Source organism: Coccinella septempunctata, chromosome 4 (assembly GCF_907165205.1).
Source record: "Coccinella septempunctata chromosome 4, icCocSept1.1, whole genome shotgun sequence".
In the NCBI taxonomy this organism is placed as follows: Eukaryota; Metazoa; Arthropoda; class Insecta; order Coleoptera; family Coccinellidae; genus Coccinella; species Coccinella septempunctata.
Genome location: NC_058192.1, coordinates 5,265,727 through 5,289,205, shown reverse-complemented (window position 1 = coordinate 5,289,205; position 23,479 = coordinate 5,265,727). Strand labels below are relative to the sequence as shown.

General features: G+C 34.6%; 5 protein-coding genes across 7 annotated transcripts; 2 read left to right on the top strand and 3 right to left on the bottom strand.

Moving 5' to 3' along the window:
• The first annotated feature begins 100 nt into the window (after positions 1-100).
• On the top strand, positions 101-3,009 carry LOC123310760 (jouberin-like). The gene has a single exon (XM_044894403.1). The coding sequence runs from the start codon at positions 332-334 to the stop codon at positions 2,933-2,935; it is 2,604 nt and encodes an 867-aa protein (XP_044750338.1). The 5' UTR covers positions 101-331; the 3' UTR covers positions 2,936-3,009.
• On the bottom strand, positions 2,998-4,497 carry LOC123310762 (U3 small nucleolar RNA-associated protein 18 homolog). The gene has a single exon (XM_044894407.1). The coding sequence runs from the start codon at positions 4,355-4,357 to the stop codon at positions 2,999-3,001; it is 1,359 nt and encodes a 452-aa protein (XP_044750342.1). The 5' UTR covers positions 4,358-4,497; the 3' UTR covers position 2,998.
• Positions 4,498-4,652: 155 nt separating this feature from the next.
• LOC123310761 (oocyte zinc finger protein XlCOF6-like) lies at positions 4,653-11,828 on the top strand. 2 transcript variants are annotated; one of them, XM_044894404.1, is made up of 9 exons: positions 4,653-4,978; positions 5,031-5,265; positions 5,509-5,732; positions 5,809-5,989; positions 6,054-6,505; positions 9,642-10,041; positions 10,264-10,551; positions 10,619-11,028; positions 11,208-11,828. In XM_044894404.1, exons 1-9 carry the CDS (start codon positions 4,832-4,834, stop codon positions 11,376-11,378), a joined length of 2,508 nt encoding a protein of 835 aa, XP_044750339.1. In that variant the 5' UTR covers positions 4,653-4,831; the 3' UTR covers positions 11,379-11,828. The 2 variants fall into 2 exon arrangements, with proteins under 2 accessions (XP_044750339.1, XP_044750341.1); XM_044894406.1 differs by lacking the exon at positions 4,653-4,978 and having other exon boundaries at positions 5,125-5,287.
• LOC123310763 (gamma-glutamylcyclotransferase-like) lies at positions 6,574-7,659 on the bottom strand. The gene is made up of 2 exons (XM_044894408.1): positions 7,269-7,659; positions 6,574-7,194 (listed from the first exon to the last, which is right to left on the bottom strand). The coding sequence occupies exons 1-2, from the start codon at positions 7,555-7,557 to the stop codon at positions 6,899-6,901; spliced, it is 585 nt and encodes a 194-aa protein (XP_044750343.1). The 5' UTR covers positions 7,558-7,659; the 3' UTR covers positions 6,574-6,898.
• Positions 11,829-12,020: 192 nt separating the features above from the next.
• Positions 12,021-14,809, bottom strand: LOC123312007 (ankyrin-1-like). Of its 2 annotated transcripts, XM_044896176.1 has the most exons (4): positions 14,760-14,809; positions 14,368-14,507; positions 13,338-14,285; positions 12,021-13,231 (listed from the first exon to the last, which is right to left on the bottom strand). In XM_044896176.1, the coding sequence occupies exons 2-4, from the start codon at positions 14,480-14,482 to the stop codon at positions 12,693-12,695; spliced, it is 1,602 nt and encodes a 533-aa protein (XP_044752111.1). In that variant the 5' UTR covers positions 14,483-14,507; positions 14,760-14,809; the 3' UTR covers positions 12,021-12,692. The 2 variants fall into 2 exon arrangements, with proteins under 2 accessions (XP_044752111.1, XP_044752110.1); XM_044896175.1 differs by lacking the exon at positions 14,760-14,809 and having other exon boundaries at positions 14,368-14,721.
• Positions 14,810-23,479: the final 8,670 nt, after the last annotated feature.

The window sequence follows — 23,479 nt, the reverse complement described above, 5'->3', positions numbered from 1 at the left end:
TTTCATTAAACTTTTAGAGTTCAATGAAAGAAGAAGAATTGATAGGTGACAATTTTTAGTTCAGTTGCAAGTAGCTTTAAGAAAAGTTTGGCTTGATTTCAAATTTGAAATAAACAATGATGAAGGACCATATGGATTTTCGAATTGGTTTTTATTTACGGAACAAACTTTATCATACTCCCATTATTCTAAATTTGTAAATAACAAAAATGTACATAAATATGAAGATAATAAAATCCAAAGAACCCCAGTCGTTGCCATGGAGTTACATTGATATAAACAATCATTTCCGTCCGCTTTTATCTCAGTGCCCGCCAATATATCTAATTGAATGAAAATGAGCTCTTCCCCACAGGAACATTTACTTCAGGGAAGCGTTGTCAGAAAAACGAAAGAAAAATTTGATAGTTTCTTGAAAGATGCATTACAGGAATCATCACATACGAGTCCAAAAGAACATACCGAAGCTAAAACATCAAAAACGTTCGTTTCTGTTCAAAACATAAATGAACCAAGCGAAGAAGAAAAGAGAGAGTTCATCCTCAACAAATTTTTTGAAAATAGCACTTCATCACATGGAGAAAATGAAGGTAAACCAATACCTAAACCAAGGACCAAATTGAGATCGAACAATGCTAGAAATACAACTTTATCGCCACATTCGAGCAATGAAACTTTTAGAATCAATAAACCTAGAGAGATTTCTAGAGAAGGCAAAAGTCAATCTAGTGGATCTTCTGCATCTAGTACAAATACATACAAAGTGTCCTCGCCAAAGATTGTTAATGCTCCAAACGATGAATCATCTAGCCATAAAACTTTTAGAATTTCGAAGGATGTAGTGCCTAAAATTGGTGATATTATAATACATGAGAAAGATAGTGTCTCAAAAATAGTTGATGTGAAAGTGAAAAATGATATTAATATTCCAATCTCAAGAGAAACTGCCTCTGAAAGTAGATCCAATTCTTCAGATTCACAAAAGTTTTCTGGTGATAAAAGCAATACTTACTCAAAAACAAATGGAGACCTCGAGAATGAACCTAGTACAAGTAATTATCCACCACCAAAAGATGAAAAGGTTGTGAATAATGTATTGAATATAACGATTCATAAAACAGATAAACTACAACTCAATTCTTTTGTTATTCATCCTGTGGTGAAAATTCATATAGTAGATATACATACTGGGAGGTACTTTCCGAAAAATCATAAGAGATCAGTTACATACCCCCCTGAGGATAACTTAGATCATTTAGCTCCAATAATGACCCACCCATATAGTTTACAAGAAAAACGATCTTTGATACCTTCTTGGGAAGAAACTATTCTAATTTATGAAGATTATTCTTATATTGTTGACCAAAAAGAGAATATTATCATTTTTTTTGAGCTATTGGATTTCCTTCCTATGCCATTAATCAACAATAAAACAAAAGGATGGCATAGGATAGCATTCGCATTTTTGAAAGTATCAGGAAAAAATAATGTTTTGAATTTCAACAAAAACATGAGACTTCAGTTGTATCACTCTACCAGTAAAAATGAAGATGTCAGGAAATGCTCTATTTGGGAAACATGGAACAAAGGCCGGCTTTTAAAATATCCTTCGAGTTTGTATGTATCTATAACAATCAATGAATTGAAAGATAAATCATCAGCCAGTCTAAGGTGCTTGCTTCCTTTGGAGAAAGAAATAGAAGATAATTCCAAGACTGTTAAAGAAATCACTTTGGAAAATAGTAGCATGAAAACAGATGTGAATTCATTGCTCAAAAATACTTTAGTTTCAAATCAAGAATGGAAAACAACCAGGAAAGAAATTACAAAGCTGCCAAATGAATGCTTAGCTCATTTCGAAACTGCAAAAGAAGGATGCTTTACACTGAGATTTAATAATAATGGATCTCTTTTGGCCTGTGCCTTGAAATTGAATAATGTTTACTGTATAGTGATTTTTTCAATGGTTACCTTCGAGCAAGTTTGTTATCTACCTGGTCATCAGGATCTAATTTATTCCATACAGTGGTCTCCAGATGATTCTTTGATAATAGCTTGCTCTGGAGATTGTTCAGTTTCAGTATGGGATGTGAATAAAGTTTCTTTTTTACAAATTCTGCCACATCCAAACTTTGTATACACTAATGATATGAGCAGTAATCTTATAGTGACAGGTTGTTATGACACGAAAGTGAGGGTGTGGAGTAATGAAGGACTTCTGACAAAATACTTTTTGAACCAAGAGCTTGAGGGCCATAAGGGATACATCACAAGTTTGTTACTGAAAAGAAGTTGTGATACAATTTTATCTTCCGACTCCCTTGGAGTTATTATAGAATGGTATAAGCAGAAGAGCATGTGGGTGCTACACAAAAAAATCAACATTTTGGGTCTGGAAGGAATTACAATAAACCAAATAGAATTTATGGCAAAGGGAAAGAGACTTCTTGTTCATTCTAGAGATAATATATTAAGAATTATTGATTTAGAATCTTCAGTAGTTATACACTGGTTACAAGGAGGATTGAATACTAGATTTCATACTTCTTGCTCTATTTCTCCATGTGGTAATTATGTCATTGCAGGAAGTGAAAATTCCTCAGTCAATATTTGGAAAGTGAAAACTGGAAAATTTGTTGGAAGTTTAATTCCTTACAAGAATAAAGGGGTTACTATTCATGCTTTACAATTCCATCCAAAAGATAATATTATAGCAGTTGGCAGTTTCGGAGATGATTTACCCGTATTATTGTTTGGGTATAATGAAAAGAATAAAGAATGTGAAATTGATCTGAGATTGGTGGCAGAAAAGAAAAAAAATATGAGTGAGACAGAAAGGTTCAAAAAAGATACATCGAAAAGTGATCAAAATAATCTTCATTTCCAGAGTGTTTTAGATAAATTTGATAAATTGATGATGAGAAAACTGAAATGAATAAAATAAAAATACCGATTTGAAATTATCCTGAATATAAGGTTAAAATGAAAGAGAATATTTTTAATAATTTTTATAATGGTTTAGCCTACAGAGTGATACAGTAGATTTGTTATTTCCCAGAGCGAAATAACCACTATTAGGTGAAAAATTGAGAACATTGACGTTTCCAAATTTAGTTTGAAAGGATGGAAAATTTTTGAATGTATTACATGAGCCTATATGGTATAACTTAACAGAATTAGGAATGTCAACTGATGCATACCCTAAAATTTCAGAGGTGGAGTTAAAGGCCAGTGAAGAAATTTTTGTTGTCAAGTTCATTACAGCTTTCTCCGGTTTTGGGGTTTCATTTTGATATATACAATGGGTGTCATATAGATTGACTACTCCTTGAGCTGATCCTGCAGCTAAAAACCTATTTGAAGGTGAAACAGCTAATGTTGTACCTTGTAAACATCCTTCATCAATAAATTTATGTTTTACTTTTCTCATATTCACATCAAATATTGTGATTTCTCCAGAAGTACTGTGGGCATAAAGTAAATCATTTTCAAAACCAAATGAGAGGGCTGTGACATCATCGTTCTGTTTTAAAATACCAACTTTTTCTTTAGTTTTTGTTGACAACAAGTGGATTTCTCCCCATTTGCCTGCTACAGCTAACAAACTTTGATCTGATGAAATGGTGAACTTTTTACATGTTGTTAATCCAGGAGGTAAACGAAATTTTGTGGATTTTGCAGCCATGAGATCAAAACAATGAATGTATGGATGCCTAGATCCAAAAATCACTTCATGCTTATTCTCAACTATCTTAGCACAAAATATAGGAAAATTTTGAAAATTTATACTGTGCAACTTAATATTCTTCTTTCCACTGACTGCATAAAGTGTAGCAATTCCACTCTGCCCTGCAACGAGTGCTACAGTTGATTCATGTAAAAATTCAATTGAGTTGATGTAAGGACCTTCATTGTACGTTTCACAATTTAAATGTCTTATTTCTTTATATTCCAGAACAGATGGAGGCAAATGGAGAGACCGTTGCTTTTTAGTAAAACCACAAGTTTGTAAAATTTCATCATCTTCATCGGAATCCTCTTCCGGTTTGTTTAACCTCGCCCATTTAGGACGTGAATGTATTGACTCGAATTTATGTTGAAGTAATTTCATATACTTATTAGATCTGTCATTGATTCCACCTTCTGGTAATTTCCTTTTTTGAGCATTTAAAGCTCGTCCAACAGTTATTTCACTATCTTCATCTGTCCATGCTTGTACACAATTTGTTTCACTATCGGTCTCACCAATTCCTGAATCTTTGTGTGAATCAACATGTTCTTCAGCTTCCTCCAAACTCTTCAAGAATGATGTGGAACCGCCAAACAAAATTTTATCGAGAAGTTCTTCCTCGGCCATTTCAAAACTTTTAACAGAGAACTTGTCTATTTGCTATAACCTCAAAAATTATTTCAAAATTTACACTCCCAATCACAGAACACAAATGATTAGGTAGTCTATGATCAAAGACCAAGGGTCACAGAACATTCAGCGCAAATAAATACTGTCATTAGTGTCATTCCTTGTGATCATAGACCGAATGAAGATTACTTGGCTTCTTTTTTTCACACAAGTTGTTGATCTAATGCGTGACCTATTAGCAATATTATCAGCTGAAATTTTTCCATAATGGTACCGTCTGAAGAACTATTGAATAAAAGATTATAATTTTGATTGAAAAAGCAGTAGAAAGATAAATGTTGTTAGAATGACATTAATGATCAAAGAGGATGACAGATAAGTTTTTCAAATGTCAGTATGTCAATTTTTTTTTGTCATTCTAAAATAAATGGAAAGTGTTGATAATTATTAATTAGTTTATTTGTTCATGAAATGGCAACAATTAATGAAAATGATCAATCAATAGAGTCATCTTTATGTAGACTTTGTGCTCATGTGAATCAAAACGGAAGTTACATTTTTTCAGAAGAAATAGAACAGAATCTGAGTGCTTTGATAAACAAATACCTTCCTTTAAAGGTTCAGAATCTCAGGATCTTTGATTTAAAGGAGACTCATTTTTTATTTGTAGGTAGAAAATGATGGAAAGTTTCCAGACAGAATATGTCCAGGGTGTGAAATTCAACTGGAGGCAACAAAATTATTTTTTGATCTTATTATTGATGGACAGAATCAGCTGAAGTCAGTATATGATGGTTTGAAAACAATGGAAATAGTTCAATTGGAAGATCTCCAAAATATAAGTTCAAAGACGGGAACATTAGAAGTGCATTCTGTTGAAACTGGGGAAAAATATTTCATTCAGAGTGAGTGAATAAAGAATGAGAGGTAGTTATATATGTAACTCATTGCCTCATTCTAAAATTTCAAGCTTGTCATTTATTAGTTCCCCATCATATAAATTTATTTGAATTCTGAATGATTACCGATTACCTTAAAGTGGTTAAGACCTGAAAATGTACAACTTTATGGAAAAACTTCTGAGGAGATTTTAAATGGCCACTATTATACATAATGAATATTATGGATGATGAAATCTTCATTTCTAGTCATGGATAACACATTACAAGATGGTCCTTTGTACTCAAGTGATCATGAAATGTTGAGGAATATGAATATATTGAAAAAAGAAAAACGAAAAAGAGGTAGGCCCAGGAAGCAACCAATAGATAATAGCAATGAAGAAAGTATTAAGAGTAATTGTACCAATGGGACTGTAGAAGATGGAAAAAGGCATCGTAAAGTACCTGCCAGATTCTCAGAAACAGTACAGGTTTGTTGTCACACTTCTCATTATATTGATTTTATTGCTGCTGTAAGATATTGGAATTTTCATATTTGATTTGAAGGGAGAAGAGTTAGATGATATTTTACGTAAGGAGGGCATTGAAGAGGAAGATTTAGAATCTGAGATTCCTATGAAATTAGATACAGAAGTTATAGGAAGAGTTGAGGATCAAAACGGAGAAAAATTAGAAGAGGCGGTGATAGTTACAAGGGTAATAAATGGAAATAGACTTAAAAGAAGTGGTGTGTATTCAAACATTTTCAATTATATCTAGCATTTAAATCTTATATAATTTATTTTGTATAGCCATTCCAAGAAGAAGACGAAGGAGAAAATTCAAATGTGTCCATTGCTTAGAAGAATTTAAAAATTATCGAAGATTGAAGATGCACATGAATGAGATACATAAGGATGAGGATAAAAATGTAGAGGATGCAACTAGTGAAATTGTCAGCTTGGAGGCGATAGAAGAAAAAAGTGAGAATGAAGAAAATTCTTCACCCAATTTATTAGAAACATGCTTGAAAACTGAATTTGAAGTATCCAATGAAATGCCTACAAGTAATGATAAGAAATCATTCAGTTGCAATCAGTGTGATGATATCTACAGCAACGAGTCAGATTTAACACTACATTTGGAGAGTAAACATCAGGTTGAAAAAAAATTCAAATGTCAAGAATGTAACAAGTCTTTTGCTTATGCAAAGACTTTTGAAGTGCACCAGCAAAGGCACAAAAAAGGAATATTTTCTTGTGAGGTAGGCTATTTTTATATTTTCATGATTTCTGTATACTGATTTTTCGAAACTGAATTAAAGGAACTTGATTCAAGTTACTGAAGCGTTTAATGTATATAAGGAAAATGTACATACCATACATTCAAACCCAATTGTTAGAAAACAAAAAGATATTGCCCAATTTATATAACCTAGAAGTTTTGTATGTCTAATTTATCAAGTAGATATCGAACAATCCATTGAACTTACTGAAAATCAATCTGAATTACCAAAATTTGATTAATTGAGCTTTGAGTATACTTAAATAACATCCTTCATCAGCAAATTCATTTAATTCAATACGTAGAATCATTCTAATTTGGATATTACCAATTTCAAGACTAGAAATACATTTAAACATTCTTCGAATGCATGTTAATTAATGTTATTCAAATTTACTGGTATTTCAACTTCTCCCTTGTATCCATTGTGGGGAATTTTTTCCAAGAAGGTTTTGTAGTCATCTGGTAAATTGGACTCTTTGGCTCCCTCTAAGATGGTCTTCAGATAAACATAAGAAGGTTGTCTGTCGTGCGGTAAATCTTCGATTTTTTCTACTGCCTCGGGATTATTTGTTTGAATGTACACCCTGCAAAATTTTATTTCTCCACTTGGAGTTTCTACATCCACAGTAACCGGAGTGTAATGCACTGGTACACTCTCCTGTTTATCTGTAAGAGAATTTTAAAATATCTATAGTCAGTTTATCCAGAAATCAAAAAAATCTCCTGGTGCATATACTCACCTAATGTTTCCATGTGTTCCTTATTCAGCGTCCAAAGTGCACCCCAAACGTGAGTTCCCTCCTTCTTAGTAATTGTAGCGACAGCACCTTTCCATTTATTGGAGTACGTATTGAAATCTAAACTGTAATTCTTGAGTTTCGCAATTCCGGCTCTCTCAGCACTGGGGTTTTTGATATGTATCCTCTGTTCCAGCAGATTACTACCGTAGGCAAAATATAGAAATTTGTCGTCGGCTCTTGACATATTAAACAGAAATGGATATTCTAGGAGAATCAATAGGTGCAACATATGCGGCTTCTATACTGGGATGAAACAGTCTGTTTTTCCTGTTTTTTATATAAAACATATTCAGTTGTTTTTTGACAAGTAGACTAATCATTTTTAATAATAAATGTGTTATTTTCGACCACAGTATTTCCTGTTTATAACGTGCGTTCAAAAAAATTCGTCGTCAAGTAGGCTATGGAATTTAGTAGGTTGATTTTCTGTGACTGAACGTAATTCTTTCCTTACATCACACTCATCCTCATCAGTCATGACAGCCAAATGTAAACATTGATGACATTAACCTATTTATCGTAATTTTGTATGAAAAGGCAATTTCTCAGAAAAAATTACTTGCACATTCAATAATGATTTATTAGCATTTTTTCATTGAATGAGATTACAAGAATCCAAATAATCTGAGGCGATTGGAAAAATTAACCTGAGTTCATAAGTCAAAGATATGAATCTTGAACGAATCGAGTATTATGGTTTTTGTACTCACAATTATGTGAAAAGGTTGTACCTATAACAGTAGGTAATAGAAATAAATCACACTAAGAACCTCAGAATATGTTTATTTCTCAATGAATAAAATATTGAATTGACGCTGACAGTGAAAATCCATAACCAGAGGCAGTCTCTGCCATAACTGAAGAAACTGAATTATAGGATTTTCATTACAATGAGTTTCACGTTTAAGAGTTCTATATAATTAAAGTAGCTGTTGGAAATGTCCTCCTCTTTGCTCCAAACACTTCTCACATCTTCTTTTGAGAGATTCAAAGACATTATTCAATATAAAAGGATCATCGTTAATTAGATGAATTTTTTCAATGATCCTCGTCTTGAGTTCGTCCAGATTAGAAATAGGTGATTGGAAGATAGAATTCTTCAAATGAGGCCATAAGAAGAAATCACATGGTGTAAGATCACACGATCTTGGAGGAAATTCATTTTCAGTATTGACGCTAATGAGTCGATCCTGAAAAATATTCCTTAGTGTAGCCAATGTTTCTACAGCTGTGTGTGCTCTGGCTCCATCTTGTTGAAAATAACTATATGACCATTCTTCGAAATTTAATTCAGCTATAAAAGGCATGATAATATCCTCTTTATAGCGTTCTGCTGTTAAAGTTCCGTCAAAGAAAATAGGTCCAACAATTCTTCTCTGACTGATAGCACACCAAACTCCAATTTTCTGAGAATGAAGTGGTGTCTCAATGTAAAAATTTTCTGGTTTTTGACTGCTCCACATTCTCATATTTTGGGAGTTGACATATCCAGAAAGATGAAACCAGGCTTCGTCGGAGAAGAAAACTTTATTCAGGTTATCGATGAATTCGTTTAGAAACCACTGACAGAAGGCCATTCTACGAGGGTAATCAACTTCTTCAATCTTCTGATAACATGTCAATCTATAAGGATACAAATTGATGTCTTCTTTCAAAATTGTGTGACATGTACCAACAGAGACTCCAGCTAGTTGAGATAAAACCCGAACAGAGGTTCGTGGAGCTTCTGTCATAACATTCTCAACATTTTCGATTAATTCGGGTGTTCTCTTCTTTGGTCGACCACTTCCTTTTTTTCTTTGAACGCTACCTGTTTCACGAAAAACGCTCACACATCGCGAAACAGTACTCTGGAAAGATTGGTAATCTACAGCAACGTTGGGATACTCGATCCTGAAGTCGCTGAGACATTTCTCAACAGAATATTTCCACTCGCCATCTATTTTCTCCCCATTTCTGAAGTAGGATTCAATAATGAATGCTTTTTGTACGTCGGTAAAAACCATCTTTATTATTTGCTGGTAATTTTAATTTAACAACAATCCAAAACGCTAACTTGACAGCTAACCTGTAATAATAATAGAGCACAAGCTAAGAACTACGTTTAGATACGCAATATCGACGTTTGAAATTCCATAGCCTACTTGACGACGAATTTTTTTGAACGCACGTTATTTTGTGCGAATCGGCGTTTGTGGTTCTGAGAGGTGATTTCGATTATTTTATGGTTTCAATGATTTCAAATGGCGTTTTAAAAAATTCAAATTACCGCGCTAAAAGGAATTTTCACTTTAACATCATTTCTTCCTTTAGGTTTGTCAGAAAAAATTCAATCACGCGAGTAGCCTGATTTATCACCGCAATTCAGAACACAACAACGGGAAAAGGTTCGTATGTAACAAGTGCAATAAAATATTCAAACATCGTCAGCTGCTGCAACGACACCAGTTGGTTCATACAGAAGAAAGGCCCTATAAATGCACCATGTGTTCCTCAGCTTTCAAAACTAAAACGAACCTCATGAGTCATAATTCCATACACACGGGAGAAAAGAACTATGTTTGTTCTGATTGTGGTCAGACTTTTGCTCATAAAACTTCCCTGAAACTACACATGCGATGGCACTCGGGGGAAAAACCTTTCAGTTGCGAGATTTGCGAGAAGAAATTCTCACAGAAAGGCAACCTTATGGAACATATGAGAATCCATACTGGTGAGTTTTTGACCTAACCTAGCCTGTTGAATTGTTTCAATATCGCATTCCATTTCCATTCCTATTATTCATAATTCAACAAAAGTATTAAATAAATAATATCTTTGGTATTTATCATGCACACTCCACAAAGGGTAAAGGGTGTTTGTTACTTTTTACTCCCTCTGTAAATGAGTATAATTTCCTGTTCATGCAGAATCTTGAAAATTTCACTCATTACAGGCGAAAAGCCCTTCTGTTGTGAGTTGTGCGGCCGGGGCTTCACCACATCCTCTCAGCTGAAGTTGCACATCAAACGACACACAGGGGAAAGACCGTGGAAATGTGAATATTGTACGAAATCATTCTTACATAAAGACACTTGGAAGGAGCATTGTAGGAGGCATACGAATGACAGACCATTCAAATGCGAATTATGCGACAAAGCATTCCATGCCATGTATTGTTTGAAGAAACACATGAGATATCATACCGGTGAGAAGCCGCATTCTTGCGAAATTTGCCTGAAAGGTAGTTACTTTTATTTAACAAACTGAAAAGATGGCGAATGGAATTATATGAGTGCTATCGTTTTCAGGGTTTTCAGATCTCTCAAATTTGGCCAAACATAGAAAAATACACGATCCAAAACCCAAGGAAAACCAGGATGTGTCGATGGTCAATGCTGAAACTGATAATTTACTTTATGTGTATTATGAAACGCCCAAAGAACAAGACATAGAAGTGCCTTTGGTTGGTTTGGCGCCTGCTCAGTCGGAAGTCGTTATTGGTAGTGATCAGGACATTCTCAACTTCAAGGGGGACTCTATGCACATTCAGCAACTCATTGACCAAGAGGGGAATCCCTTGAGTTTGAATACTCAAGATGGACAACAAATAAACGTGGTGACAAGTATAACCAATGGGGAGGAAAAGTTGCAAGGATTGTTACCTGACGGTACGTTAGTTGCTCTGGATTTGCAGGATTCCAAAGTTGAAAACATGAAAGTAAGTACTGGTTTTTGAGTAATAGCGATATTTTCAATACAAAATCAGTGCCAGTTTATTAAATCTACCGATCTTCTGATCTACGTGAAGGTACATCTATTTTTATTCATTGTTTGTGCCTTTTTTTTCAGTCATTAACCCCATAAAACTCTTTAATTTCGACACACAATTCATTACAGGTACTTGTAGATCATGTTGAGGAGGAGACCACCATCTCACATTTACTTCTGGATGGAAATATGGCATTTTTAAGTGATAATATCAGTAAGACTGGAGACGAAATACTGGTTTCAGATCAATCAAACATTTGTTTCGTTACATATGACCCAAATACCGAAAATATACAATGAAATCACAAACAGTTTAAAAATACTCTTGGTTATTGAAGTGTTACCTTGGAATTCTATAAATAAGAATTAATGATGTATGCAATTTCAAATTCATTTTAACTTAGTTAATTTTTTGTTAAATGTGAACTAGTGAATATAAATATATATATATATAAAGGCATAAAAATACTAATTGCAAGACGCAAATAGCAGATGTGAAATATTTCTCTCCAATACGTAGGTGAACTGTTCCAAAAAAATAACTAGCTCAGGAATTTCTTACATTCAATGTACATTAAAATATTAATTTCATGATGTAAATGTCACCTTATTGCTCATTTATTTATTGATCAAATTCTTTACTGAACTTGTCTCAAATATCGATTTTTATGAAGATGATTGAAATTATATCGCATATTTCCATTTTTAAAGAGACTTAATTGTCGAAATAAAATAAGGAATAACAAAAACTCCAAGATGTTTCTTTTATCCCTTCCTTCTTTAAGTTGCATGCAAAATCACTATTGTTTATTTCACTTTAACGCATTATATTCCTTCAGCTCTCTTTATGGAATAATTTATCTCTTCTGCAAGATTCCCATAGGTTTATTCCATCAGTTCCTCACGAGGAAAAGGGAAGTATTATTCAATTCAAAAACTTTATAAAAACAACTATAAGTTTTATTTCAGATCATATACAAACATGTATAACATTTTGAAGAATCAACTCTATCCGAACAATGTTCTCAAATAATCTGTACGGAGAATAAATCATACTATTTCCTACTTTATTGTACTTGGAAACCCTATAAAAAATTTATCAAATTTAAATTTTCACCGACGAATAAGAAAGAAATTGAAATCCTTTGCATCACTTCAATTTTCAAAAAATAAAATAGGGCAGAAATATTAAAACACTAATAAATGAGATCGGCTCGCACTTAATATGTGAATATCAGATACACAAATTTATAACTGCGATTTTCAGTCGTTCAATGAGTACATTGTAGCTATGTATGGTACTTGTTAACTCGAGCTCTTGCATAATTACAAGATTTATAAAAATTCGACAAGTTAATTACTATTAAATAATAATGAATGAAACAAAATACGTCAAATACGAAATAAAACGAATCAAAGAATCGGTTCAAAAACAACGAAGTCAATATTTAAGATGTATATGTAGAACTCAAAGCTAAGGTACACCTCTTGAGGATTCAAAGACAGAAACTATAGCTTCAATCAGTCCCGCTACAAATTCACCTTCATCTGGATATTCAATTTTTATATCCAATTTTTGTACTTCGTGAGAAAAAGAGGTGGAATTAAGCACCATCACAATATTTCTAATCGTAAAAACTTATGTAATGTCGAAGGTAAAGGTAATTGAGGAATATCTAAAGGATTAACTAATCTTCTGATTCTAATTCTACACATATCTTTTAACGATAATGTGGTACACATAAATTCATGAAAACATTTTTGCTTAGCATTCATTTTATCAACCGGAATAGAGTTTTTCGGTCGATCCTTAAAATTTTTAATATCAAAACCTGAGTATAAAAGCAACTTGATTGGTGCCGGAGTTCTAGAATGCTTCATCGAGGAACTCATGTAATCAAAGCGGTCCGTTTCGTGCCTAAAATTTACATTCATACCAGTCCTTATTAAATAACAAGCAGCAGGGTCGTTTTTGTGCAGGAAGGAATAATAGAGAGCATCAAAGCCCCAGTTACACCTTTTATATATATCAGCACCATACTTTAGAAAGATATCTATATATTCCTTGACAAGATCTGCATCCATTATTTGATACATGCTTATGTGTAAGGGTGTTATTCCAGAAATACCCTGTGTACTGTTTGGATTGGCTCCTGAAAATGTATGAAAGTTGCAGTTATGGAAAAAGCCAAACTTAATGTTTCAATTGTTTCCTTCAATTTTTAGATGAAATCAACAAGATATATCTGGTTTATTTACCTTTTTCCAGTAGAAACTTAACTATCTCGAAGTTTCTATACTCTACAGCACACATGAGAGCTGTATTTCCCTTGCTATCCCTTGTTTCTAATCTTGCTCCCCCATCTAACAGACTCTTAACTATATCTATCTGATCATACTTAGCTGCATGATGTAGTAAATTCAAGCTTTCACAGATCCTGGCCCCATTTTCAACTAAAGCTTTGGTAATTTTAGCATTTTTTACAAAAACTGCTTTTTTCAGAGCAGTAAATCCTCGGTCATCTTCATAATTCACTCGAACTTTATTTCTCAAGAGTAGTTCAACTACCTCATAATGATTGCATGAAGTAGCTAACATCAATGTGCTTTGCCCTTCATAATCTAAGGCATTTATGTCACTTTTTGCTTCCAGAAGAGTTGATACCATTTTGGTTATACCTCTCATGCATGCATAATGTAGTGGTGTTTGGCCTTCTTGGTCCCTTGAATCTACAGTTGCCCCCAAACGCAATAATAAGTTTATCATTTCATTATTGTCTCTTAGCGCTGCTATGTGTAGTGGGGTTTTTAAGGTACGATCCACTTGGTTGCAATGCAAATCTTTGAATGTTGCTAAAAGATACTCAACCATATCTAACTTATCACAAGCAACAGCATAATGTAAGGCATTCTTTCCATATTTATCAATTTGTGAAATATTTCCACAAGGGTCTAATTCATAGGTGTATTTTTTATCATGACTCACTCCAACATTCAAATTACTGTAATGACATCCAACATTTGAAAGGTCTCTCATGGGGAGCTTTTTAGATGGATCAATTGTTCTTAATCGCTTGGGAGATATCTGTTTTCCACATGCACTTTGCCGTTCTAATATTGTTTTCAAGATTTGCAAATTTCCAAGTTTTACAGCAACACATGCTATCGTTGTGCCATTTTTACATACCTTGTGGACATCCATATGTTCTGCAAAAAATTAACAATACTCAAGATTCTCTCAAGAAATAACTAATACTGAAAAATACATATTAGGTGCTACTGAACTAACCTTGATACATTGTTAAGGCCTCCATCAACTTAGCCTTATCAACAGAAATCAAAGCTTCCATAATAGCTTCATTCTCCGGAGAGAACTGCTCCGGAGGAAAACGATACATAGACATGGCATTTATTTTTGAATAAATTCACCTTTACAGAAAAAATCCTTTATATTAATGTTGGAAAGTATTAATGGAAGCGATTGAACAAAAAATAAAGGCAGAGACTCTGATGAAGGTATGGGTAACAAATAATTCTGGAAAGCAAAGATTATAATCTTAGGCTGAGAAGCAAGATCGTTGTAAAAGGACCAAACAAAGATTTTGGACCAAAGGCTCTTTGAAAAAAGAATAAACACAGCATAGAAATAAGCTTACAGAGCTTTTTCATAGATAAACTTACCTTTTGCTTTTTCTTCACATTCGTGACATTTTGACACTACACCATCATAGAATAGAAAGCAGCTCAGATGAAGAAAGGGAGCTTGCAATCTGAATGGTCTTAAAAATTAAAACCGAAACATTCTTAATAAAAACGAAGAGTAACAAGTTTATACTCTTTTGTCAAATGTAACATTGTTTACTAAAATTGTTTGATCATATTTGTGATTTCTTCAGAACGGAAATCAAGATTGACACTCATTCAATGATCAATTTCTGAGATAAGTAATTATACATGTACATAAATTGGCAAAAATGTATCAATCATCTCTATACTATGTATGATTTCGCTACCACATAAGCGAAATTACAAGAATTTTATGCGATTTGCAGTAATGCATACGAAAATTCATCATTCGATTCGACAAAGGCTTCAATATATTGTAAGAGCCGCTTGCTACTATGCTAAATTAGTAGATTTTTTTTTGGCCCCAACACAAAGTGTAATTTCCATTGAATACTCAGTTTTGTTCGTTAGACATTCATTATTCAGAATAATTATTGAGTCTGTTGTGAAGTGAAACGACAGTACGTTCTAATGTGAATTATGCCGTGTATTTTCATATTCAAATTTTTGGAGTCTCTTGTCAGACGCTATTCTGAAGAGGCCCATGTTTATTTAGTAACGATTCCGTTCTTATCAGATCAAGCATAGCACTTTTTCGGGTGTCTACCTAATCGCATTAACATAACTTTGGTGGTATTACAAATGTTTTATTTATTCCCTTATATATGTTGATTTCAAGACCGATAATGTCTTTTGATGAATGTATACTAAGTGCTAACAGATTGTTGTAGGTAGTAAATTGGAGTTATTCATGTTTCATATCGTGATTATATTGATAAGGATGGAAATGAAATCCCACAAAAAGGTTATTCAAAATAGAGTGTGAAGAATAGAGCAATAATGTACATTTCTCTTCTGCAAATTCAATAGAATTTGTTATTATTCGTGAATATGAAGGATAGCCTTGTAGTTTTGAAAATACTAGTCCTTCGTCCTTCGTCATGGAACAAGTAGTAAGCACTGGAAGTATTGAGATCACGATATTCTGTTATTTTAGTCGAAATATTGATTCATACAATCAAAATGTACAAAATGTAATATACAAAGTTGCAAAATGGCGAAAGCACAGGTACATTTTATCAATTCATTCTGGGAGATTGCCAGGTGTATTTCAGAAATGGTCAACTTAGTTATTGTTATTGTTATTGAATTGGTTGTTGAAGGTTTGTTGCTAGTGGTCCACTGAAATTTGTGAATATCTTTTTTCATTTACACTTTACTTGATATTTCTCTCTGACATTGGTCAATTTTCATGTCATCATAGAGTTAACAATTTAACACATATCTGTCAATAATTCTCGATCGTACAGTTAATAATAATAATAATAGAGATTATAATATAATGGACATTGAAATGGATATTTCATAAAAATATCACTGCTTTCGTTCAGTGTTTTCTTCCCTTTTCTTTGTGGAACTTAATCAACATCCACCATCATCAGGAACACACAAGCTTCACAATGATAACAGGTGGATATGGATTCCAGAGGTGCCACCTAATTAAAGCCGAAAACAGAACAGAATCAGGTAGTAAAAGTGAAACCAAAAATTCGAAACGCAATAAGGCACACGTTTGGTGGGTCCATCTCGTATCATTTAATGAAACAACAACTGTTGTCTCCGAGACCGGTATGGTCGCATCACAGATGGTCAAGGCACGTGATGTAAAATGCTCCTATCAATTATCTGACTGGCCAATTAAGGGAATGGACCCCATAAATATCATTAGGTTTTTCTGGAATGCCGGTCATTTCATTAGGTGGGCTCTTTTATGATGAAACGAATAGGGAGGTTCTAAGGGGATAACACATATGGTGGACTGATGGATTGAAACTCTTTTTCAAATTCACTTTCGGCTATCTACCTTTTAATTGTTTTTAGACATGATTGAGTGGACTGTATTTGTTAGAGTTCACTGCACCTATTTGTGAATTATCGATTGGAGGACGAAAATATTTTCACCAAAATACCTGTTTTTGATGTAAGAGTGATTTGAACGTCCATCTCATTGTGATTATTATCTATAAGTATATCAAACCATCAGAATAATGCTTACCGAATATTTCTATATGACTAAGCCTTTTTGATAAGAGTCTTCTGTTTAACGTTTAACTCAGCCAGAAAAACGAAATTCAAAGCCGAGAACTACTTATTGTTTTCAGATAAAAACCCGTGGTGTGAACACGAAAGGAGCTTTATGGAATAACAACTAAATAATAAATAATTCAGGGTAATGGTATCAGGATAATGTTCTATAGTGCTCACACAGAACTGAGTGTAGAAAGTTTCAAAATGAAGGAAACATTGCTTCGATGCTGTTTAAATAAATTTATAGATGCATTTCTAGGCAGAAGGATGAAAATAATGTAAAAGTACAATAAAGTTCCCGATGCTGTTGAATATATTAATGATATGAATAACCCCCAACGTATGAAGACCTTGAAACTAATTAGTGGTAATTTCTATAGTATAGATGCATAGAAGAATATTTTGAAAAATGAAGCTTTCACAGGTTTCATCTCATTTTAGCAAAATGGTTATTTGAATAACTTATATTCGATGACACGTCCTATAAACATTGTGAAAATGATATCAGTTATTGTTACACATTACATAATATATTATTATGAAATTCGTAAGAAAATTCATCACACAGAAATAAAACCAGTCCAGTGAACATTTGTGATCCTACATGACAGTGGAAGGAACTGGATATCTGTGAACCGATAAGAGTGAGATGCAAAAAATTTTCTTTACAACTTTGTTGATTAGTTGATCCACTCAGTTCTTTAGTTGATTCCGTTTTCGACTGATGTATTCCACGAAAATCTACACATATCATCTTTCATACAGTTCCAGATAGATTGTATCTCCAAATAAACTGAGACAAAAATCAGGATAGACTCAAATTGATCGTCACCCTTTCAAAGTAAGTGACATATGACTTGAGTTTGTACCAAAAGGCTGCAGTTTATGTACGGGAATAACGAGAATGTAAAAATTCTTTCAATAGGAATGAAATGGAACTAAGGTAGAAGAAGAGGAGTTCTGTGCAGCGTATAATAAATACCTTAGTGGGTGTTGTGTGATTTAAACAAATCGCACGAAGGTGTGGGCTACACCTGACTGACGACGAAGATGCCGACAGAGCAACGGCCCCAGATTCACCTGAGTCTCCAGACTAGTTTGATGGACCACAAGTTGAACGTTCTTCACGTTCGAAACGCTGGAAATTCATTCAAAATCGCACCGAAAATTGATATCTCCACATGATTTTCTCTAGGACAGTTGGACCTATCGAGATTATTGCCCTAGGTAAGGTTGATCTTGTTTTTATAAGATTTTTTCATAGAAATTCAGAATCATAGCATTCGTATTCAACGTTACACTTATCAAAAAATGATGAAAATACAGAACAAAGAGATCTACAAAAATCAGAGAGAAAATGAGAGAAACTGACTGCCAAAATTTATGAAAGCTCATCATTTTCTTGTTTATAATACGACATTGTTCAACCTTTAAACGTTTTAGAGGGAATCAATTAAAAAATAGCGAAGGTGGCATGCATTTTATCGCGTGGGTCAAATTCCCTCTAATCACATCTATCGCCCAACTTTTTCACCAGATTCGGTCCCGATTTAAAAAAAATCGCTTCGAAGAAATTTAAATTCACATTGTTTTTCGCCCATCGACTCCATAAATCAGAATTTGTGGAATGACTTGAAGACTGCCAAGTGTCTGAATAGGTGTTTCCACAACATATTAATTACCAAAAGTATCATCTTAATACTCTTTGAAATTATTCTGTTGTGGCAACAGAATATACATGGTGAGTCGCACAAATATTTCAGCAGTGGATTTTTACTCATTCTGTATAATATTCGAGCAAGGCGAACTTACAGTACCGCTTCACTGCCACCAAAGTTCACTTACCAGATCCTGGTAGTGGATTGTGCGACCCAAGAAATCAAGAAGTCGAATCTCTCCAACGGCTCGGACTCATTAGCGATATTTTTATAATCGATCGTTTGCCGATAACATAAATCGATCTAACATCGACCTGACTCAATAACTCAGATCGAGTTACAGGTGAAGCATAAACTTGACTTTTTACATCTGAAATCAGTCCTTCGTGTAATCGAATGATTAATTTTTGTTGGATTTGTGCCTAACGCGAATTTCTAAACCGGCTGTGTGGTCGACAACCGTTACTCGGGCGTAAAATAATATCACTATAGGAGCGGGAGCGAAAAGATGTAGAACAGAATTGACGCGTTTTTTTCAAAATCATATTTCTCTCCATAGTTGCAGCAGAAAGGCTCTTTTTCTATGAACTAAAAGGCTAGCGAAACATCGAGATCAAGATGCCGCGTTTTAAGGGTAGCTAGATGGCAAAATCGAGTCACAACTGTGTCAAAGTACTTCAATATTCAAAACAAATAACTATTTCAACAAATGGTTGTTTCCTATCCTGACCATTCCTAGAAATATTCACTTTTAAAAAAGCTCTCGGTTGGCCATGGAAATTTGACACATTCCACCATTAAGAAAATTATTTCATAGCCAACCGAGTGCTTTCATAAACGTGAACCTTAAATGCTGCCATATTGTTAAATTTTAATCTATTTATGCCGAAGACCGAACATTCGTTACCAGATAAAAATCTAACCTCACCATTTCGTGGAATTAAACGATGCCTTCCCCGCATTTATTCAAATTGATTGGACTTTCAGTATTCCACCATAAGCTACAGTACGTTACTCTTGGTTAATTAGCCCATGCACCACCGACTCCCACCTAAAACCGCCATAGCACACACGACGATGGTGTTTTGTTCCGGGTGGTAGATTCCGGTAAAGTGCGGAGTGTGCCGCGATCGTGTACGCCAGGTGACACCTGACATTTCACTATTCTGTTAGCTCGTGCAAGAGCCTTCGTCAAAGGATACGGCAGGGCTTTGTTTTTGGGGAGGTTTTCAGTCATGTGTCTGCATAGGGGTGATATGGTACAATTGCGCTCGGAACAGGGATGTACGGTTTTAATTTGAATTAATATAGCGGGGTAATTAGGGCTGGTGGGCATATGTGAAGCCTGAATACCACCGGAGATGTATTAGAACGAGAATTGGTATAGTCCTGTTGAAGATTATCATCAAAGAGAGCTATACTTTTCTGTTTCTATTGTTTTGTTTACTTCCAAAGAGATCTCTGGAAAGACGAAGTCTAATATTCATTTGGGAGATAGACCAAAAAGGCGAAAATTGTTCTGTATTTCGCCTCTCACAGAAGAAACGATATTTTTTCCCAAATAGGTACACAAGTTGTCCTGTAAAGCTTGCTCAATATTAGAACTAACGATAGAAGACGTTATTACTGTAGAAATCTCACCGTTTTTGGGAGAATGCATTTTTAATTTTCGGCAAATGGCTACCACACCCTTAATTTTTGACTTCTAAGTCCACAGATTGAGACTAGTTCAAATACATTTACTGCTGAAAATTACTGACGACTTTCCAAGAAATGGAGTCTCAAAGAATTCTTTGAGACACACCAATCAGTCGATCAATCTCGAAATTGAGATATTTTGTTTTGCAAATGGCTCTACTCCATAAAAAAATCTCTTCTACTCGACATGATTCACAGAGGGATGTTGTGGTTGCTGGACGTAAAAATTCCTGCACAGTCTTTTTGCTTTCTTGATTTTTCGCTTCTGATATCTTTGGAGAGTCTCGAAGAAGATAAGATTACAAAATATAAGATTCAAGAAGAAATTGGAGGGATTTGAATGTTCTGTTTCTTGCAGAAACTAGTAGGCATAAGAGTTGTTTGAGTGCCTATTTCTGCTTCCTCAAATGATACTTCAGTACCTACTGCTAGATGGTTACATGGTACATGGTCAGAAATGACCCTTTATATAGAAATAAGAGTAAGATATGTAGGGTCACCTATCGTTTCATTCCTCCTATGGGTTATTTGTGATGAACTTTATCCCCATATATCTATATTTCTAATTGTGTAGAATTGTTGTCACTTTTTGTTTCGAAATTTCGCTTTTGATAGGAGTAAATGGCGACCAAATTAAAAATAATACCAGAGAGATTTGCAAACATTTCCCAGTCCTATCCTGAAGTGAGTGTGCACCATTCTGCACTTAGCGTAACCCATCATGAGTGTAGTTGGTGGTGCATCCCTTAAGAAGACCCAACGACTTTTCATGGTCGCTGCCCTCCAAAGTAACAGGTGGTGTCAGTTTCAGTTCAACCATGTCCATGGCATTACAGATAAGGCGGCGGTCGTGTGCCGGACAACGCGCGGAAATTCTAATTTCCTAATTATAAAATGTAGGAAAAGACCTTATGGAAAAGGTGTAGGTTCGCTGTGCTTGAAAGCTTTCACAGGAAGACATAGGCAGGTGATTGCGAATGGAAAGGAAGTTGGTAGTTATTTCACTTTGGAAATTGTGCTATACATTCTTACGTGTCACGGGTCATGTTGCTGGTTTTCATTTGGATACAAACAAAATGAGTTATTGTGGCATTAAGTATTCGTGAATAATTGGCGCATCTGAAATTCGTGCCAGGTTTGAATTCTTCGGATTGTGCCTACCAGTCACAAGGTTCGGGTTCTCACCTTAGTTGTTCCAAGTCTTGTCTCATTTTGAGGTAGTTTCGAGTAGTTTTTCTTCCAGGAAAATGATCGTAGATCTAAACGTTATACATTTTCTGAAAGAGCAACTCTTCTTGTTGAGAATCTGAGAATTTCATCCATCTCGGCATAACCGTTCGATCTTGAGGAAGTTTTAACTGAACCCAACTTTTGGGCATTTTTCGGAAGTCATCTTCAGAGTAGTTTATCTTCCAGGAAAATCATCGTAGATCTGAACGTGATACATATTCTGAAAGAGCAACTCCTATAGTTAAGATTCTGAGAATTTCATTCATTTCGGCACAACTGTTCGGTCTTGAGGAAGTTTTAACTGAACCCAACTTTTTGGGCATTTTTCGAAGGTCATCTTTAGAGTAGTTTATCTTCCAGAAAAATCATCGTAGATCTGAACGTGATACATATTCTGAAAGAGCAACTCCTATGGTTGAGATTCTGAGAATTTCATTCATTTCGGCACAACTGTTCGGTCTTGAGGAAGTTTTAACTGAACCCAACTTTTTGGGCATTTATCGAAGGTCATCTTTAGAGTAGTTTATCTTCCAGAAAAATCATCGTAGATCTGAACGTGATACATATTCTGAAAGAGCAACTCCTATAGTTAAGATTCTGAGAATTTCATTCATTTCGGCACAACTGTTCGGTCTTGAGGAAGGTTTAACTGAACCCAACTTTTTGGGCATTTTTCGAAGGTCATCTTTAGAGTAGTTTATCTTCCAGGAAAATCATCGTAGATCTGAACGTGATACATATTCTGAAGGAGCAACTCTTCTAGTTAAGATTCTGAAAACTTCATCCATTTCGACACAACCGTTCGGTCTTGAGAAAGTTTCAACTGAACCCAACTTTTTGGGAATTTTTCGAAGGTCATCTTTAGAGTGATTTTTCTTCTAGGAAAATTATCGTAGATCTAAACATTATACATATTCTGAAAGAGCAACTCTTCTAGTTAAGATTCTGAGAATTTCATCCATCTCGGCATAACCGTTCGATCTTGAGGAAGCTTTAACTGAACTCAACTTTTTGGGCACTTTTCGAAGGTCTCCTTTAGAGTAATTTATCCTCTAGGAAAATTACAGTTCCACTGTTCGGCAAAATACTTAAGAAACCAAACAGTTTCTTCATATTCCAACAGCAGTTTCTTGAAGTCAGAAGAAGGTGGCAATCTGTAGATAAATCAATAGTTTCCGTAGACAGTGATACCAATTACGAAGAATTATCGATTTTTCACAGTCAATTCTTAATTTTAATGTCGCTTTAATGCCAATGCCAGTTTTTCACTCCGCGTTTCTTCACAAAATTCTCGGTTTCCGACCTAGACTTCTAGAGAAAGTTATTCGGCTTACGCAACAGCGGTGGTGGAACCCTTCACAAATCGGGCTTTGTTCCAGAACAATTGTTCGAAATTGCGAGTTGAACTAATACAGAAAAATCTGTGGCAAACGAACTATTGACCAAGATTAATGAATAGATATTATAAATACGTCGCTAATAAACACCTTTATGACTACATTCATGAATAGGTCGAGCCAGATCGTGAAGAAAGTGGCACCAGCAGATGGCGTAACATCTACACAGAATCGGGCAAAGTGCTCTGAATCATGCCGATCATTATGCTCTAATTAGAAAAAAATCGGAATGAGGCCAGAGGCCCGGAGTTCTTCTTTGATGGGTATCGATTCGCTCTACACAGTGTCCCAACTGAAACACTCAAGAGGATGTATTGATATCTAGTTAGCCTAGACCAGTTCCATGCATAAAAAAAATATTGCGGTACCATAGTGTGAACTTTGAGGCCAAAAAGTAAACTAGAGATCCGTCATAAATTGAAAGAAAGAAGATGTCCACCGAAATTGTCAAAATGCAAAATTGGACTATCGAGCCATCATCAAGTACCTGTATTTAAGAGTTAAGAGGTAAGTAGATTTACGAAGATATGCTTAGTACCCTTGG